We start from the raw sequence: 20,560 nt of genomic DNA, 5'->3' as shown, positions 1-20,560 counted from the left end.
TAGTTTGGCGGCAGGAACACTTGCCGCCTTTACGAGCAAACTATTAAAAACAGTAGAGTTTTTGTAAATATATTGCAAGCTCTTGACTTTATTTGGGAGCAAAGCAACAATTACCGGACACCCATTGCACGAGTCCGGTCGTCTAAAGTTGAGGTTTGTTTTTACTCAGGCACTACAGCGGCCTCTCGCGGGCTTTTGGGTCCTCACTCGTGTTAGGCGCGCACTCGCCCACCCGACGCGTGCGAACGTGCGTTGCTGTGTGCGTGCTCCCGAGCTCTCAGCCGGTAGCTTACGTCACGCGGCAGCCGGAGGGGGCGTGGTTTATGGACACTGCAGCGGAGGAATATGACACTGGGATGAGCGACCGCGAGAGGAAGAGACACCGAGAGGCGGGAGTGAGACGACCGGCCAGGAATTAACGGTTCGCCAAGAGGTCTGCGCTGCAAACCTTACGATGGGGAGCAATGACTGACGGAAGAACGGTAAGAGACACTCGGGTTTAATTTTTCAGGGGCCGGGTCCCTTCACAGCGCGACAGGCCCCGCTTCTACGACTGCTTCAGTGCCGATTGAGCACAATGGGTTAGCACTGCGGACAGGTGCACCTACGTGCTTGGATGCGTCCAACTTTAGCGAAGCTTTTATTTGGAAGCTCGAGGTGCAAAACACCCGAGGCCAGACATCATGACGGGTGGTGGTGATGCAACGTAAAGCGGCGGCGAAGAGTCAAACAGTGTCAACATGAATGTGAGGCTATGTGCTTCGTCACAAGTCGCTTTTGTGGGCTTCTGTAGCAAGGTACACGTACACGTGACAACCGGCTGTATTTTGTGATGGTGGCCGATTTTTTAACCGATAGACAATTAGCTCACTGAACCTGTGTAGCCTACCTGCAGAATATCAATCACACTTTTTTGGAGGGGGTTGGGGGAGGGAGGGTTAGATCTTTTAACGTGGACACGGATGATCATCATAATCATACATGGTTTAATTAAGACGAGTCAAATGAACATTGTATAGCAGTGTGATGTACATCTTTCTTCCTCAAAGGCCTAATTTATGGTGTCTCCTGTCAATGAATGCCTCCAGGTATTCAAAGCCACAATTTTTTTTTAACTTTACATTTATGTCTGTCATTCATCCCCTTGTGTGGGACAAACAGTGAATGAACACATCTCTGTATTATTTGCCCCTCTGTTTACAACCTGCTTTCTGGACAAAGCTAAAACAGAGCCACAAAGCCAAGACAAGTGTGTGGGTGCCAGTCTAAGCCGTGCCATTCCTTCTCCTACAGACGGTGACGAAAGGGCACATGGCACCAGATCAGTTACGCTGTGAATTCTGTTCCTGTCAGTGGCATTTCGTTGCACAAAATCAGAACAGAGATGATGGTTGGTGTTGAACTCCGCTGGACTTTCATGTCACTCATGGCAGCGCTCAGACAATGGCCAATGACATTCCTTTGCAAACATGTCTGCCAACTGCCCACTACCTCCATTACCTTCGCAAAGAATTCCCCCATTATGATCTGTAATTCTTAAAACAAAAAAAGAACAAGGAAGCTTTGGTTCTCATAATAATAATAATAAGCACCTGACAGCTTTGGCTTTCTGCCACATCTAAAATTTGCAAAGTTAAGTCGTTCAAAGGAGATGAAATGAGTCAAGAAACTCATGTAATCACCGTCCGATCACTGCCCGTCTTTAAAGTGGACCCCGTTCTTCAGACATCTCTACAGGTGATAAGGCCATGTCAAGTGTCTTCTTTCATGCAGTGAGGTCATCTCGAGGCCACTGAGAGGCTCTCCTCACAATGTTAGGCCGCATGTTTATAAGGCAGATATACAAACATTGCTTTTGTGCTCCCAGGATCACCAAATAGAACACACGGGCGACTTGGCGGAAACCAAGTCAACTGTCGTTACGTGTGCTGTGTTTGGCAATCAGTTTTCATGAGTGGCGGACGGTCGGGCAGTGAGCGAAAGGGGCGATCGATCATGGCCTCTCGTAACTATTTCCTCTATTTTTGTGGCCCGCTATTTCTATTTCTTCCTTGACAATTGTGCTATGTATTTGTGGTTCAATTAAAAAATAATAGTGATGTATGCTGTACGGGGAACCTCAGAACCCAGCACAAGGTTGCAGTTTTTCCGTTGCAGTGCATCAGTCATGTGGTATTGAATCGGTAGTGTGCCGAAGAGAATACTTTTTTGAGATGGTGGACATAAGTCGCATTGGGTCGCATCGCTCGGTGTCCGGCCGGTGCCTTCACACTCTCGGTATTTAATCCCTTTTGAAGCAAGTTTGTTTCCCTTATTTGTTAGGTTTATAAGTGAAGCGTGAGCATAATAGCCCACACTAGCTGGTCGTTTTGGGTGCAGGAACTAGAGTTCTGAAGAAATAGCCGGATCAATTAGATTTTATTTTTTTCTGCCTTATCTCCATAAAATATCATAAAATCAAAATCCTCTTTTATATTCAATACAGAGTAGCATGAAATCCAGGATCAACTTATTATTTTGAAAAACGCTTTTCATTATCATTCACTCACACCGAGTACGCTTTGAATTCTAAAAGTCTGAAATGATCTGAAAATCCATGGACCACTTCTGGAAAGCCAAAATTGTCTGACGATAATGTGGAGATCATCCCATTTTAACAAGATAAGGCTCTGCTTTACTGAAGCTTCTTTGCTCTCACCGCCTTCGTGGCTTTGACATTTTGAGGACTTCATACAGGCTTTAGTGTGATATTTATCATGAAATAGTGCCCTGGCAGCCTACAGAGCCTCATTAAAGGTACATTGCTGCAGTGAATAGAGATTGATCTGTATTATTATGTAAAGCTGTTTATGGAGTTTAAATGAACAAAACATTGTCACTTGCAATGATCGATTATTAATTTTTATGTCAGCCAAAGTTGGTTTTATTGTTGAAAGCTTTTCAGTTTTTTCATTCTAAGCTGCATTATTTTTCCAGGTTCCAAAGCTTTACACAGAGGACTCTCCAAAACCAAATCTCTCTGTGTTCGTGTAAATTGTATTTTGTGCAACATACCTGGGAAAAATTGAACCAACGTCACGCAAAATGTCAGAATATGGCAGTAGACATCTATTTGCTTCTGTGAGGTCTGTCCCAAGAGCATAAAAAAACTGAATGAAGCCGAAAGGATGTGTGGTTGATTCTACTGGCATTAGTCCTAGAAGCAGGCTAATTGCGGGAGACATGCGCCCTTGTACCATGTTCCCCACGAGGCCATTTGGGCACACCTCTCACATCATCCCACAATCCAGCAACGAGGGAATATTTTTCCAAATCAAACAGAACACTGTTTCATAGGAAACCCTCGGTGGCCCAATTCAGACTCATGAAAACCCACAGTAGGTCTTTCACTCTCAAAAGGAGGTCGGACCTCCTTTTCTCGGCGAAAAAAGCCTTTCTGGAAATTCTCCATTTTGTCTGTCAGTTTCTTTCTCCTGAAGGAGACGCGATAAAGGACATGCAGGCTGAAATCAGTTGCTCAGCTGTTGCTCATTCTAGATTTCAAGTAGTGTAAACAAAGGCACCGCTCTCTGCGGCTGTCTCATCGAGTGCTTATCAAATGCATGAATGACATATTGATGAGTCAAGGCAGGAGCTATGCACTTGTTACATCCAGTAAGACTGCACCCTTCTTGGTCAACAGTTAAAACAAAGGAGAGGAAATTGGAAATGACTTGAAGTCAACAGGGAGAGAGTAGCTGAAAGCAGTAGTTTTCAACTGTTGTCACCCTCGGGCCTGCATTTTCCTGTTGTCGTTAAGTTGCGACCTACTTGTATAGGCATTATGAACAATGAAGACAATGTATTATTCAAAAATAGTCATAGGAAATGTATTTTTAAATAAGGAAACATACTTGCATCATCCAAGTGCCTTTCAGAGCACCTCGTGAAGAAACTAAGGGTGAACATGACAACTGTAATGTACAAAAATCAATACAATAGAATTACAGAAGAATATCACAATTGCACACACAATTGTGGAGCCACAAAATCACGATTTAAAAATACATTGAAAGAACTTAATCTTAGGTATGGAAAAAGAGCATACTTTTTAACTTGGATTTAAAAGCATTTACAATTTATTTTAAATCTTTCTTCGTTCATGTTTGATAATAAAGGACAGCAGTGAATAGGGGCACCATATTGTATCCAAGGGGGAAACATTTTTTTTTTAAATAGGGATGCTTCAAGTGATCTGTGGCCAATAATTATCGGTCAATATTCTTGGGGAAAAAAAGTGATACGTGATCTGATCAACACCTCAAAGCCGTTCGATCAACTCACCGATTTGTATGTAGATATGTTACAAATCGCTCATGACGTCGAGGAATTAACACGGATGTCACATAATTTCACACCCCGTTCAAGGTTGCGGTCTGTTCCAAAATTTCACATATGTTCGCTTTTAAATATGAAGCACATTCAGCTACGGTATGACAAGGATTAACCAGTTTATAAATGTACTAGCTGGTTCGCCGCCCTCTGGGCGGCTCATCAGCTAGTTCCTGCGGAAGGCTGGTAAGGTGGGCCTTCGGCCCACAAAAGTGTTGTTGCTTGGTTCAACTTTTTGTTCATCTTCATTGCTTATCACGAAAATAAAGAGATGTTTAGCTCTACTAAATAACTAACAATTTTATTGCAATGCTTGTGGGTAGACAACATTTTTTCGCTAAGATGCCCGCGCGATCGTAGTGAGCCACTGCCTGAGCGGCGCAGTGGCGGTGCGCGGCGGCGCGGTGAAGTAGGTACGTTTTGAAAAGGGACAGACGGAAGGACAGACCGCGTGCGGGACGACGCGCAATATATATATAGATTAATGCAATGCACTCTGGGAACCGAGGTGCTAGATTGTATGACGTTGCCTGTGCAGTGTTGCTACATTCTGTTCATCTGCGTCACAAAAACTCAAGCGGAAAAAAAAATGAAGGATGTATGCTCTGTATTGGTAGCACCAGTTTTGGTGTTGACAAAAAAAAATCTGCTTTTTGAAAGCCGATTGAGAAATGGGCAAGCTACGGCCCATTTTCAATGCTGGTTTTGCCTTGTTTAGTAACCAGCCTCCTGCTGGCAGAGGGCTAGCATTGGCATTAGCGCTTCGCTTCGTTACGCTCATCTCAAACCTTCGAATACCGCAGTTTCATAATGGGTGGCAGTTGCTGTCTTGATGACCTTTCAAGTTTGATCGCTGCAGTAATCTCTAGAGTCGGTGTTATATTTATCTATTTGTTCACGCACCATGATGTCGCATCAGATTTCTTGTTCTTCAAAGTTATGTGCGTGCCACCCAGTGTTCAGATAGAGAAACTACAATCGAAAACTTCAATGTGATTTGAAGGGCTCTTATTTTCCTTCGACAATTTTTTATTCTACTTATACTTCATGAAATTAAGGATTCAATTATTAATTATATATACATATATATATATCCATCCATTTTCCGATCCGCTTAATCCTCACTAGGGTCGCGGGGGGTGCTGGAGCCTATCCCAGCCGTCTTCAGGCAGTGGGCGGGGGACACCCTGAATCAGTTGCCAGCCAATCGCAGGGCACACAGAGACGAGCAACATCCACGCTCACATTCACACCTAGGGACAATTTAGAGCGTCCAATCAGGCTGCCATGCATGTTTTTGGAATGTGGGAGGAAACCGGAGCACCCGGAGAAAACCCACGCAGGCCCGGGGAGAACATGCAAACTCCACACAGGGAGGCCGGAGCTGGAATCGAACCCGGTACCTCTGCACTGTGAAGCTGACGCGCTAACCACTGGCCTACCAGGCCGCCCTATATATATATATATATATATATATATATATATATATATATATATATAATATATACCCACACACTATCTACATATTAATTGTCCATCAGGATTGGCAACAGGAATGCATTTTGTTTCAGCCCTATGACCCCAAATAAAATTTCATTCCATTTGGTAATTTGGTTTCATTCTAATTGGAATACAAGCCTTGATGTAAACATGAATAGCGATTATTATTGTGTTTGATCAGTATAAGATATTTGCGAACCGCTACTTTTATTTGGAAAACAATTTAGGTTTCAGAACTATATTTGGTGATTTAACGAAAACTCTTCAGGATTCTGTAGTCAATATTTGCAAGGAAAACCACCTTAGAAATAAAATAAACCCAAATATCAGATGTCTTGGTGATCTGACGTTGAGTCTGAAAATAAATATGCAGAACGGTCGCGCTTCAACTGAACATTTCACTCTTGGCCCCAGTACTGCGCGTGTGACACTTGGTCGGAATGAGCCCAGTCCAGGTTTCAGTTGTCGTGATAACCGAGCTGGAGGGCCTGACATTTAAGGGGGTTATGTTCTTGTTCTGTGACCCTCAACAACCACAGCTTTGTGTTTGGTTGAGTGCTGCACACGCAGCTGAGCTGAACATTTGACTTAACCAGACGGTCTCTTGTATCAAATCTAAGCTCATGCGTTTACATGCAGTGTAGCTTAACAGTGATTTTCGCTTGGTCAGTAGTGTGCATCCTTTTGCAGAGCATTGGTCAGTAGTGTGCATCCTTTTGCAGAGCATCATCGATTGAAACATACCTCAGATGAATATTCGTGTTCGAATAACAAGTCCCAGCTCTACGCACACTCTTGCTGCGCTGGCAGTGTGCAGCGTGGCAATGAGATGTAAAGTGACATTATTGCTTCCTGCAGCATTTCTCACCCAGCATGGGAGTCTAGACTTTTAAAGGCCCAGCAATTGTAAAGCAGGGCAACAGTGTCACATCTGTGTAATGATATTTGCAAATGGATCAAAATGACTACTTCCTCCTGGCTGCTGCGCTTTCCAGAGGATCCCCCTGGCCGGGAGCCGATAAGCAGCTGTCTGTGACTCCCGCGCAGTCATTTCCCCTACCGGCAAAAGCTCGGTGTTGAGAGGGTGTCTGATTTTTAGGCTATATCCCTCACGCAAAGAATAGAGTGTTTCCATTTATCAAATCTACCTTTGGGGAAATGATTATTTATTTTGGGTGCATTTTGACCATTATCAAATTCCTCAGACAATCTGTGATTGATTTTATTGTTTTCGCATGACTTCGCTTTTATGTATTTGTTTTGTTACTGATAATAAATTACTATGCTAGCATGACATCCAGACCACGATTTGCCTTTGTTGCTTTTGTACCGTCTGCAGGAAACTACTCTCTGTAGGCTTCCTGTTGGCTTAAATGGCCTGCACACTTTGGCGATTAAAGGCGATAAATCTGCTACTTTGACATGCACTTTGCAACCCTCAAATGTGTTTTTAGGCGAGTGAACTTGAATCCTTTCGACGTCGTAGGTGCAGAATAAGTAGCGCATGCCATTTTGCCTCAAGTGCTTCAAGATGCGATTAATCAACAATCAATTACACACAATCCAAAGAATTCCCTAACCCTCAATTAATCGATTTTTGTGCCCAGCCGTGAGTGACCGTGTGCTATGCCTTCATTGTGCTTTCATGTTCCGCCTATCTGTTAGCCCCGAAGGCAACAAGGGAAATCTAGGCAAGTGTTCCGAGCAGCAGTAAGATAAGAACAAGTGCCACTTTCCCAAAGGCATACAGTATACTATATAGACGTTTAGCTAGGAGATGGCGAGTACATTTGTCACATTATTCATTCACTTATTTTATTTATTCTTATACAGTAAAAAGAGCATGCTGAAGTGAAGAGTTTTGTATCGGACATATACTGTAGAACACAGGTGTCAAAGTCAAGGCCGGGGGGCCAGATCTGGCCCACCACATCATTTTATGTGGCCTGTGAAAGAGAATATTGTGTGTCAACTGGCATTATCCTTGCGAAAATCTGTACTGAAATGTGAAATTTTCAGGTGGAATAAACAATGCTGAGATTTTGCAATATTTTTGTGACCCTACTTACAACAAACAACAAGTTTTAAGTCGCATCACAAGGAAGCAGTGACGGCTCCGACGAAGGCTGAAGTGACAGCCGAAACTGTCAGCCAGGTAAGAGTTGAAGAAAAACTTTACCAAAAAAACATTGTCTGAAAAAAAAAAGGAACTTTAAACCTAATTTAACAAGCAAATAGTTGAGTGATTTCAAAACTAGTCATCCATCAATTGATTGTGTACAAGTTATGCAAAGAGATGATTTATTCGGTTTCACTGTCGTAATGGCCCGCTGAGGGGAAAACGTAACTCCAAAGTGGCCCGCGACAAAAATCAGTTTGACACCTGTGCTGTAGAAGATACAGAAGGCAAATGAATGCAATAAAGATAAAATATCACAAACAAAGCTTACAAAAGCCACCGTACGTTTTGTGTTTCTTTAATTTGAGTCAAGAGGATTGGAAGACGTACTGCAACATTGGCTAGAAGGTATGACTGCAAACCTCCATGAACGCTATACGACATATCTTCCTATAATGGAAGCGAAGGCGTTCAAGTGTGAGTACACTTTACCTCCCACCTGCTGCATGTCTGTGTTGCAAGTGGGTGACTATGAACTCACCCTGCTACTGTATCATGGACATGTATAAGCGATTCATGTACAATTATAGAAAAACAGCAGGCGGTGCATCGCCGTGTTCAACTTCAGGAAAAATAGAACCCCTTTTTGTTTTCCTCTTGGTGATTATTGCTGATTTTCTCTCAGTATTGTACAGGAGAGGATGCATGTTGTCCCTCGAAGGGATGAGCAAGTCTTGCATCGGGATGCCGTATCATTTTCATTGGAATGGTGTTTTTTTTTTTTCATCTGCCATACAAGTGAGCATAAGTGAAAATAGCACAACTTGAGGCTCACAGATCAGGAGCTGACATGTTCGCAATAGAGCAATTTTGTGACTACGCCGTGATACAATACAATACATGCTGATGAATAATACATGAGTTAATGCTCTTACCTAAGTGTCGGGCTCCTCGGCTCAAAGCAAGAGCATGACGCTAGTTGGCTGCTAGTTCAGATATTTGCCACAATGTTCCGAAAGTGCTCGTGTTACTAGCATGAGAGGAAGATGAGGGAGGCAGTTGGGGTGGACATTTAAATTACGCCTACAGTTTTGATATTTTTTTGCTGTGGTATCATTTCAGTATTGGTGTCAAATTGCTTTTTATAGGAAAAGTATCAACACCATAATTTTCATGCTTTGTGGGGTTTTTTATTATTTTGTTTAATGGATTCTGAAGGGCTTGAATAATGGACTGAAGTTTCCATTTTACTTGTGATTTACACCTAAAAAATGCAATACAATACAATAGTTTTTTTTTTTTTAAACAATAATGCCATCCAGCTCGCTAACATACGTTGTTACGTAACCTGATGTTGGCAGGAACAAGTTCTGATTAATAACTTGACTTGTTTTTCAATACATGAAGTCATTTATTGATGTAAGAGTTGAAGGATGAAATGGTTGGAGTACCTTCAAAATAAAGAACATATTCATGCTCCAAAATCAACTGCAGTCACATGTGTAACCTTCGTTCCCACAAATAAAGCATGAAGGATATTTCAGTCTTAAATGGGAAAACTTTTTCGATGCTTGCCAGCACTCTTGCTGAGAGGTTGGTGTGAAGTGTTGCTTACTATGCCCTACTGGGTAGAAAATGTGTATTTTCAAGTTAAAAAAAACAAACAAACATGTATATATTCTCCCTGTAGAGTTCATACAAAGGCTGCTTTCGTATTTGTCTTCGGGTGGGGTATATCTTAAATGAAATGAAATCCCCACTACATATTGTTGCATTTATGGAACACTTTAGTGACATTTCGCAAGATTCCCCCCCCCCCCCCCTTTTTTTGAACCTGTCAATCCCTCACAACTCATCATAGTACCCTTCCAGTCACCTTTCCTGCTTTTTGCAGTGTCAGCAAACTCGCACATTGTTGTGTATAAGCAAAGATTGTATAGATAGTTTTGCATTTTCTTAACCGGGTTTGTGTTCATTTCACACGTGCGTCCGCATTTTATTGAGAGACTCTTTCCCTGTGCACGTCGCACATTTAGGTGCTACTTGATGCTTTGTGAGCAGAATTAGGCAGTTTCTCGTCATCATGTGATTTTTACAAGGGAGTGGGACTCCCTGTTCTCTAATATGACTCAAATGACAGTACGCTAAGTAGAAGCAATGTGACTCAGATCACCGTAATGCTCCCACTCAGTTGAAACAGTCGAAGTGTGATTCCATTCTGTGTCTCGGTTCATCAGAAACTAACGGTATATTTTTCGGTATCAGCGGGTGACTTCTTATACTATTGTGTCTATTTCAGGGCTGTCTTCCTTTCCTTGGCGCGTGAAGCCATGGATTAGAGCACTGTCTGGTCCCGACAGTCCCACAGTCATGTGATGGCGTCGCATCAAACCTCGGCAAAGATACAGAAAGTAAGTTTGAAAAGAAAAACAAACAAAAAACTGTTTGTGGTTTTGTGTTTTTGTTATTGATACATTTCATGACCAACCAAAACGAATGGATTGACTCCATCCCTAAGTTGCCTCGCCATCTAGTAGTTAAAAACGCGCGTCTCTTTGGTCGTCCAAATTTTGACATGCTTGATGCCACATTAGTCTGTAAGATGGAAAAGTAGTTACAGTTCATATAATATTCACTGGGTGCTGCATTAGGTACTGCACAACCTACCGGTAATGATATTTAATATTTATTAGAAGCATTACTATTCCATCTCCACACCAGTTCAACATGTTGTTTTCTCCCCCCCCCCCCACGTTATCGTGACTACAGCTTTCTACCTGAGCTCCTACCCTGAAAAGTGAGCACCAAAGCCCTTCTATTTCTCCTCGTGCAGCTTTAATCTTGTTCGCTCTGGTTCAGGTGCAACGTCGACCAATTGTAAACCAACCTGTGTTTTCTTTGCGTCAAGTTGAATTCATGGTCCGGCGTGTGAATTGATCATCAAGGAACAATTGCAATGAACGTCTTCTGTAGTTTATTTTTGTAATCCTCTGTGTGTGACAAGCAAAAGTTTAAAAATGATTTAGGTAGGATGGGGGACTCCCGCCGGCAGAATGTCATGTCGGAAAGAAAGCATGTAGACGGCTTTTTCTGAGTGACTGTTACCTCCCATGTGGGTGGAGGGGAGAAATAGTGGGGGATGATGGGGACATGACTGTACCTAAAGGAAAAGATGAGGTTTTACCCCTCAACACTACAGTCCACCTAAAAAGCTATATGCCCTGCCTACATAGCATCATTGGTATTCTTCTCATATTAGACTTTTCTTGCCACAAGAGGATTACTCAATCTAAAAAGATCCAATACAAAATTTATATTTTATATCCTTTTCCTGTCCTTTTATATATCACATAAAAGGTGAATGTTGAATTTGCCTAGTGGATCCAGTGCTTGTAAATTTTCCATTATAATAGTTGGGATCACAATACTGTACCATATTTTTTAATCCAAGAATTCAGTGGGAAGACACGGCTCGGGTGTGCCGTGTGTGTGACCATGACGGTCTGGTAGGAAGTCCCCGAAATCGATAATTCGTCAAAGTTTCACTATCAACACGTAAAATGTCTTCACAATTTTAGAGTTGTATGCACCCCCTCTGGCCTAAACACGACATTCTGATTAATGTTGTGTTTGGGAAATGTGAATTAAGCAGCAAAATCCATCCTTTTTTAAAAAAATTCATCTCTGGGTTCAGCCGTTTTGCCACTTGCTGCCGACTGAAAATGACATCACAGTAGCAAGGTATCAGGTAACGACTAATCACGGTTCATCTTGCCAAAGTCACATGACCAAACTCGTACAAAAACTCCTACTCAGATGAGAGGCGAAGCGTCTTCTAAGTCAGACGACGCTTCGTCCAGTTGCAATCAAGTCAATGCCCTGAGAATGAAATGACCCGGATGAATGAGAATATTCGCAAGCACACTCCAATCACTCACTCACTCACTCACTACAACACCGTGCAAATGGCTGACAGTAACTAGGTCAGCTAAACTATTACATCCTAATTGCAAGTTTCACTCATTAATAATGCATTGTGATGAAGAGCACAACATAAGTCAAGCCGCTCATGAGAGCCAACAGTAGCCTAGAGGACATTTTCCAGCCAAGATGCTTCTGTTCTGGTGGGTTCCAAATGTCATGTTGTGCTCTTTAACGCAGACAGCCCGCGAGTAAGAGCAGAGCTGCTGCTGATGCGGGCGGGGCCTCTCCGCTGGGCTTCAGCTCATCTTGGGTGAAAGCCACGGGCCTTGGCAGGCTCTGTTCTGCACAGTATCTCTGTTGTTGCGGTCAACCTGTGGGTGTTTGTTTCTTTGCTGCTGTTGCTCGGTGCTGCTCTCTGACCCCCCACACCCCGACCACGCTGCTTCTTCCAGAGGAATGAAATTTAGGCATGAACTCATTCATTCCACAGAACGAGGGAGGACATGCGCCTCATTAGTGTTGTTTGTGAGTTGGACTATTGACCATGAGAAATTAGTGGCTGTTTTTTCGTCGACGTAACAGTAGCACTGATGTGGTTTAAGAGACTCAATTACAACCACCGGCCCACAGAGGCAGGAAGAGAGTTAGCATTGTTGCGATTGCAGGCAGTGGGCCAAAGGCTTTGGAAACAGGCAGGTGTGTCCTGGATACGACCTCTGGCTGCAGCTCTGTTGATATTACATCAGTGCGGCTGGGTGTTCTGTTATGACTGTGAGTAAGATGAGGAGGAGCGCCGCTTGCACTCATTTGACCCCAGCTCAAGCTGGGGGACGCAAAAAGTTTTCTCTCAAGTGCTCGCTTTTATCCGGCTTTTCGCCATTTTTGTCTTTGCCAGATGAGAACGTGAAGGCTGGCGTCCACCAAGGCCTCCGCTGCACCGTGGGCAGCGCACACCCATGATCACATGACTCTGGACATGGACGCGGTCCTGTCAGACTTTGTTCGGTCCACGGGGGCAGAACCGGGTCTGGCAAGAGACCTGCTGGAAGGTAAGCGACTACTGTTACTCACCGCACTAAAAAGGGAAGAATGGTGTGTTTGATCATCCGCTCCTTGATGTGGGCTGGGTTCCGCGATTAAGAGTGGAGAGGAGAGCGGTGGAAAGGGAGGAGAAAGGAAACAAAAGGAGGGGAGGGGAAGACGGGATCTCATGACCGGGGAGCCAGTGCGCTGATTTAGAAGTGGCTGTGACGTTTTTACTGGAGCGTTCCCAAGAGAGACAGCTTTGTTGTCCATTCACTGGGTTGCATTGAGGAGCGCTGTGCTACTGGCATGTAACTTAACTCACTTAGCCACATGGAACAAAACAAAACAAAACACCAGAGTGCAAAAGTTCACAAGCCGACAGAATTATGGTCTATGGTTAGCAAGATTGGAGCCCCGATGTCTTGTGTAAATAGAAATTAAGATCAGACGTAATGTATTGCGCAACCTTTGTTTCTCTATGGATGTGGTGAATGTCGCTAGTTTGTCGCGCTCTGTTTTTTTCCACCGATGTGCACGTTTCACGCAGCAATTTTCAAACTTGAAATGATTCGATACCGTTTGTTTATTTACTTTCTTTTCAGTCAAAACTGATACTCCGACCCCGGCACCTTTTAGCCCGCGAGTATACAGACCTGCAGAGACACGCACGTTATGCAGTTTGTCAAGTCTCAACGATGACGATGTGACTAAATGATGACCAGTAAACGGTGTAGTCCACCTTTCACCCGGATTCTGCTGGAAAAGTTGCAGACTCCTGTAATGCTGAAGAGGATGAGCACTATAGACAATTCAATGGATCGATGTAATTCCTTTTCATATTTGCTTTGAAACCCTGGTTAAGTTCAAGCTGATACAATATATTGGTAATGGATGCGGGTAACTCACGTTCCTCACTTATCGACGCTTCTTTTTGCAGACGACGGCCATTTCAAATGAACGAGAGAGCTGTTTTTCCATTGAGAGCTCGCGTGGAAGCATTTAGAGACCACGCATTACCCGCCATAGTGCCGGCCGGGCCTTTTGTTGCCATCGTGGGTTTTGATATCCTCTGAAATCTGCTTTGCATTGATTTGGCATGAGAGACTGGTCGCCGCGGTGCCAAGTTTCATGTTCAGTTAGTGGAGAAGCATCATGTCTGGATGTCTGGAGGAAATAGCACCGCTTCCTCTTAAGAGTCCATTAACTGGCTCACAAACATGCTCCGGTTACAAAACCGGTGGACACTCGCTCCCCGGAATGTCTTCAATCGCAAGTATTCTACCAGCTGATTATTCTGTCATTATCAGAAGCATCATTGTCCTTTATTCTGCCCTATTAATTTCTTTTTTCAGCTGTGGTTCTAAAACAAAATCTATTTAGCTGCACTCTGCTTAAATGAATGTGTTTGAGCAGACAGGGCATTAAAAGCTTTCTCTCTGAAAGCTGCTGCCTGCTTCCTCTGAGAAAAGACTGAGAGTGATATGGGAGAGGCCAAACAAAGCCAAGGGCCTGACAGCTGAACAATGATTTTACATTTTACTCTTTAATCTGAGGCCAAGATATAGTCTGGTCATAATTGCATTACATTGTTATGCGAAGAAATAGCGATTTTTGACTTTCATGTCTCATGTTCAATAAACAGTTTTGCACGCACACTACCCGTCACAATGAGTCTTAACGAGTGTCTGCTCCTGTTCCTCCTCCGCATCAGGATATTGCTGTCACTCCCTTAATGGATCTGGCTCACTTGGCCATCAACACTGTTCTGACCCCGCCCAACGTCAACCTTTCCCTGTTGCTCGCCGTTACTCAGTTTTTGCTTCATATGGGCTACTTTTTAACATTGGCATTGTGTTTTATGAAAACAAAATAAGACGCAGAATAAAGGACCCGTCTGATTTTTCTCTGTGATGTTGTGCTTGTTCAGTAATTGAATTGGAGCACATTCAGTTTTCTGTAGCATGTCCAATATGAAATAGCGTTGTCTGCAGTACAAGGAAAAGTTCCATGGGAACATCCATCCATCCATTTTCCGATCCGCTTATCCTCACCAGGGTCACGGGGGGTGCTGGAGCCTAACCGAGCCGTCTCCGGGCAGTAGGCGGGGGACACCCTTAACCGGTTGCCAGCCAATCGTAGGGCACACAGAGACGACCAACCATCCGCACTCACACTCCCACCTAGGGACAATTTAGAGTGTTCAATCAGCCTGCCATGCATGTTCATTGGAATGTGGGAGGAAGCCAGAGTACCCGGAGAAAACCCACGCAGGCCCGAGGAGAAAGTGCAAACTCCACACAGGAAGGCCAGAGCTGGAATTGAACCGGCACGCTAACCACTGGATCACCGGGCCGCCCTCCATGGGAACATTCAACACAGTATTTAAAAAAGAAAAAAAAGAAACGGCTTTAATTAAAATTATTTCTTTACACCTGTTAGCGTGTTTGTTCATTATGTGGATGTCTTTGTTGATTTGCGCCTGGCAGGTAAAAACTGGGACCTGAGTGCTGCTCTGAATGATTATGAGGAGCTCAGGCAGGTCCACACTGCCAACCTGCCGCAGGTCTTCAACGAGGGCCGCTACTACAAACAGCCAGAGGCACGTGACACACCAACCCATGTCAGCAAGATCGACAGGTCGTGTGCGCAGAAGCAGGAGGACAATGGACAAGGTAGACTCTTATTTTGACAACTTTTTACATTTTCACAAGCGTTTCAAAAATGCGCAGGTTGGGTTCGTTGGCATGCGCTTTGGAGTCTCGAATACTTTGGGCTGTGTTACCATGAAAGTTTACCGCTCATGTCGGTGGTACTCGGAGTACTCTCGATGCGTCTGAATTGACCTTACGGTGTAGCATTGCATGCGATTGCTCGAGAGAACATGTTGGAACACAGACATTGGCAGAAAATATCTCTGAACCCATTTTTTTTTCTCTCTCATCCATTCCATCCCACCCCCCTTAGAGAAACGTCTGTCCCGCGGAATCTCACATGCCAGCTCCGCTATTGTCTCCCTGGCGCGGCTGCAAGTGGCCAACGAGTGTACCAACGAGCAGTTCCCTCTTGAGATGCCTATCTACACATTCCAGTTACCAGACCTCAGCGTGTACAGCGAAGACTTCAGGAGTTTCATCGAGAGAGACCTGATCGAGCAGTCCACCATGATGGCTTTGGAACAAGCTGGTCAGTGTCATTATCATTCATGCTTATTGGATCTCTTGAGTAAAAGTGAGACACTGGCTGAAGACTCGGGGTTTTTTTTCCCCGAACTTGCAGGGTCCCAAGGATTCATTATCCAGCTGAAGCTTTGAACTTTGAAGTTTCTCACCTCCCTGCAGACAACAATGATCGCAACTCGATCCTCGTTTTTTTTTTCCTTTAAATACTGCACAAAGTAGTTACCACTAAATAATTTTTTTCGCAGATAAACGCAAAGACTCCAATATAACCTTGTCATTTATTTATTTATTCATTTTTTTATAAACCGATCATCTGTACAGAATACGTAGCTAAAAAGGGTATAAATGCGAATCAACTTGTTTTTCATGTTACGTTCTCTAGATCGCCACTATGAATAGCAGCCCACATTCATCTGATTGTTGTAGGCAAAAGCAACCAATACCTACTTAAATCAGTTGAAAATATTCTTTTGATCTCAAACAATTATTGAGCTCTGCAAATTATAAAATGCAAAAAGAACGGTTGGTGTCTTTGAAATGTTCACAAGGCTCATGAGACGAATCTATACACTTGTTAAATAAAATGATGCAGTTATTTCACATGTGAGGATTGTGTGCCCCAACACACACACACGCACACACACCCTGAGGGACACTGGCTGGTGTGATGTGAGAGGAAGAGGATTTTCATCTTGGTTTTGGGCAGATTATTTTGCATATTTTTCATGCTGTAACCTGTCCCCGCTGGAAGAATATTGGAATAGATTTTTTTTAACCCTATCAAAGATTATGTTCCAGCTGTCTGATGGGTCACAGTATATAAAGGTTATCTACTGTATAAATGTCATGTTCTGAGACTAATCATCATTTTACACCCTCGTTTTTTACCACAAACTAATTTTTCACACAAAAATGTGCATTCAACCCATCAAAGCAAACAGTGCAAGCTTAGTGTTTTGGTTTGGTTGGTTTGGTTTGGTTTGTTTATTGAACATAAAACATATACAGTAATAATTTGACAGAAAATAAGGTAGATAAAAAAGTAAAAGAAAGAAATCAGTCTTCATTCAACACAGTTATTATGTTCAAGGGAGTAGGATGTTGGTACGCTTTATTTGCATACAATTATGTTTTGCTGCCCGATTTTTTTTCTGAATGGCTTTAGTGTGATTGATTCATACTTGATAAATATCGTGTTGTTTACGCTTCCTATATTTTTGCACAGGTCGTCTGAACTGGTGGTCCACCATGTGCACCAGCTGTAAGAAGTTGCTTCCTCTGGCCACCACTGGGGACGGGAACTGCCTCCTCCATGCTGCTTCTTTAGGTAAGCCTCTCACTTTTAAGTGACTCGAATGCTCTGTCAGGAGCACATATTTAAGCTGCCAGCGAAGAGAGTGACACATCACATTTGTCTGCACCATCAGGGTTTGCCTCCTAAGTCTTTTTCATCCTTTTAGTGTCGGAACACATTTTGGAGAACATGCCAGGAAACACAGTTGGGTCAAATATCAGAGCCCATGTCATTCGCATCATGTAAATGTTTGTGCAGCAGCAAGGCGCAATTGTACTTCACATTGTAGTTCCCACTGTGGTACAGTAATATCCGGCATAGTCACAAATGCACCATATGCAAACTTAGGAGCTGTATTTAGCCTCAGTCGGGAGTAAAAGAAGTTAGGAGTGTCTAGGCTATATTTATTTTTCAGGGTATTAAAATTGGGTATGACGAGTTTGAAATTGTATTACTAATTTGTTTGTTGTATGAATATTACCGGTAATTGAAAAGCGGGATGATAATGTTAATATTAATTTTCAGTCATAAAAGTGAAAGATGTTAATCATCACATAATATTGCTTTTGAAGCGCAGTTGTGCAAAACTGCCACGTAACATTGACTACATGCACCAATAATGTCTGTGTGTCTCCTGAAGGGATGTGGGGTTTCCATGACAGAGACCTGATGCTCAGGAAGTCCCTGTACACCATGATGAAGAGCGGCGCGGAGAGAGACGCCCTGAAAAGGAGGTGGAGGTGGCAGCAAACCCAACAAAACAAGGAGGTTGGAAGAGGCTCTCCCCCCATCACACGTTGCATACCGAGACACTCCAATACGCTCATCTGAGAAAGCAAATTCATTACATACCCAAATTAACTGTTGGAGCTCACAATGACGCTTGGAACTATATGCCAGTCACTTTGTCATGTTTTCTTTTTTTTTTTGGGTTGTTTGTTTTTTTTGTTTGCCCCATTGGTAGCTACAGGTTCAGCAAACCACAAACAGTGACACTGAATGATAAAAGGGATCATGTGGGCGAGCATCTGCTCAACAGAGTTGTGTTGCTTGTGCAGTCTGGCCTGGTGTACACCGAGGAGGAGTGGGAGCGGGAATGGAACGAGCTGCTCAAGTTGGCCTCCAGTGAGCCTCGCACTCACCTCAGCAAAAACGGCAACACGAGCGGAGGGTAAGCCGTCTCCGATGCACGTCTCCCACACATATGCTCAAAATGCAACTTGCGTAACATACATTTGAAAGGAAAAGATCTGTTTTTGTATCATTTGTGAGCTGTACTCTGAATTTCATGGTGCATTATGTTCCTAAATTATACAGTAATAAAAGCGTATACAGTGCACACACGCATGCCACGATGGGCAAAAGCCGTGACGGCCCGCAAAATGAACAAAACAGAACAATAAATTAGATAAAAGAGTTTGTGGGTTTGTGAAAAGGAAATGACTGCCTACCTTTGTCGAGACCTGATGCGGATGCATGGGATGCGCTTTTGCAGCGTGTTAAGTGCAGGAACGTCACCATCACCTGTACCGTTGTAAAATGCTTCTGTTGGCGCGCCGCATTCACATTCTTTGCCAGTGCCGTTGGTGAATTTCAGATGAAACAGTTTGAATGAGAATAATAATTAAAAAAGAGATCAATCCACACAGCTCTGATTGAAATGTAACACAATAATCATGACAATTGAGAATATGTGTCAAATTTCTCCAAATTTGACCAGGGTATGAATCATTTGGACCTTAACTTTGTGTCGTACATCCATCCATCCATTTTCCGATCCGCTTATCCTCACCAGGGTCGCGGGTGGTGCTGGAGCCTATCCCAGTTGTCTCCGGGCAGTAGGCGGGGGACACCCTGAACCGGTTGCCAGCCAATCGCAGGGCACACAGAGACGAACAACTATCTGCGCTCACACTCACAACTAGGGACAATTTGGAGTGTTCAAATCAGCTTGCCATGCATGTTTTTGGAATGTGGGAGGAAACCGGAGTACCCGGAGAACATGCCGGGGAGAACATGCAAACTTCACACAAGGAGTCCTGAGCTGGAATTGAACCCGGTGCCTCTGCACTGTGAGGTCGATGCGCGAACCACTGGTCCACCAGGCCGCTTATATGAAATTTCAATAGGGAAAGTGTGTGTGTGGGGGGAGAGTACAAGCTCACATCATTCTCTGCCATCTAGTGGTGTCTTTTTGCAATTTTCCATCTTGGCTGCACTGGCCTCCTCCCTCCCACTCAACTGCGGCTTCCCTTTTGCATCAACGCAGATGCAAGCCCATTTATTGAAGCAGATCGGAAACAAACTAGTTTCCTCCTCCTACGCACGGAGAAACCATATGCACCCTTTCTCAATTTCATTTCTCGCAAAACAGGTGTGCTGTGTTGACTAAAAAGGAAACAGACGTGTTCAGCACCGGGATGCTATTTAGCACAATTATATTCTTAGCTGGTTTTCAGTCACTGACAACTTCCCCTTTTTAAAATGCCTCATTTACTCCATGAGTAGGGTGGTGTTAACTTGTCATTGAGCTTGGCTTGTAACACGGTAATCAGGTTTGGAATGCTTGATGGTCCTGGTGTGAGATGAGCCCCTAAATGGGTTGAGTGGGATTCACATATTAAGAGGCTCTTCATTAGAGTTAATTTGGCTGCGTAGGCTGTTGGTGTGCTCGGCAACTTAATTGTTGCACATTTCCTGGTTCCCTGGTGATTGCGAGCCCGAGCGCTCTGAATCTGCGCCTCCTTTTGCTCTCTTTCATTCCAACACATGTAGAGCCTGAACAGATGGGCCAATAGTTGTCGCGCCTGTCAACAGCCGCCAGATGAAATAGATCGAAGGGATGAAATCATGTGATTAGGTTCTACACTTCCTATTTTCACCTGCTAGTCTGCTTGTATCTGACACGACCAACTCAGGAAATCCTCACCAAATCCCACGGGTATTTCCAACTGCAGGGTGGATAACTCTGAGGACCCGGTCTATGAGAGTCTGGAGGAGTTCCATGTGTTTGTGCTGGCCCACGTGCTGCGCAGGCCGATTGTTGTGGTGGCCGACACGATGCTCAGAGACTCGGGAGGAGAAGGTAAAGGCTGCCCCTCGCCTCGATCACCTCAACAATTAGCAAGCCTTCCTCACTTCACTTTC

General features: G+C 43.8%; 2 protein-coding genes across 2 annotated transcripts in view; one reads left to right on the top strand and one right to left on the bottom strand.

Annotated features, from left to right (window-relative positions):
* Positions 1–20,560, bottom strand: part of gcnt3 (glucosaminyl (N-acetyl) transferase 3, mucin type) — a 47,090-nt gene that overhangs the window by 20,022 nt on the left and 6,508 nt on the right. The gene's annotated exons all lie outside the window — the stretch shown is intronic.
* Positions 315–20,560, top strand: part of otud7a (OTU deubiquitinase 7A) — a 36,844-nt gene continuing 16,598 nt past the window's right edge. Inside the window, exons 1-9 of the mRNA XM_052061276.1 lie at positions 315–482; positions 10,290–10,401; positions 12,810–12,963; positions 15,427–15,612; positions 15,905–16,123; positions 17,345–17,446; positions 18,054–18,181; positions 18,472–18,584; positions 20,371–20,498. Coding sequence (XP_051917236.1) covers positions 12,879–12,963; positions 15,427–15,612; positions 15,905–16,123; positions 17,345–17,446; positions 18,054–18,181; positions 18,472–18,584; positions 20,371–20,498 — 961 coding nt within the window. The 5' untranslated portion in view covers positions 315–482; positions 10,290–10,401; positions 12,810–12,878. The remainder of the gene's footprint in view (positions 483–10,289; positions 10,402–12,809; positions 12,964–15,426; positions 15,613–15,904; positions 16,124–17,344; positions 17,447–18,053; positions 18,182–18,471; positions 18,585–20,370; positions 20,499–20,560) is intronic.

The sequence above is a fragment of the Hippocampus zosterae genome, chromosome 3 (genome assembly GCF_025434085.1).
Source record: "Hippocampus zosterae strain Florida chromosome 3, ASM2543408v3, whole genome shotgun sequence".
In the NCBI taxonomy this organism is placed as follows: Eukaryota; Metazoa; Chordata; class Actinopteri; order Syngnathiformes; family Syngnathidae; genus Hippocampus; species Hippocampus zosterae.
Note: the sequence above shows the minus strand (reverse complement) of the source record. Positions and strands in the feature narration are given on the sequence as shown.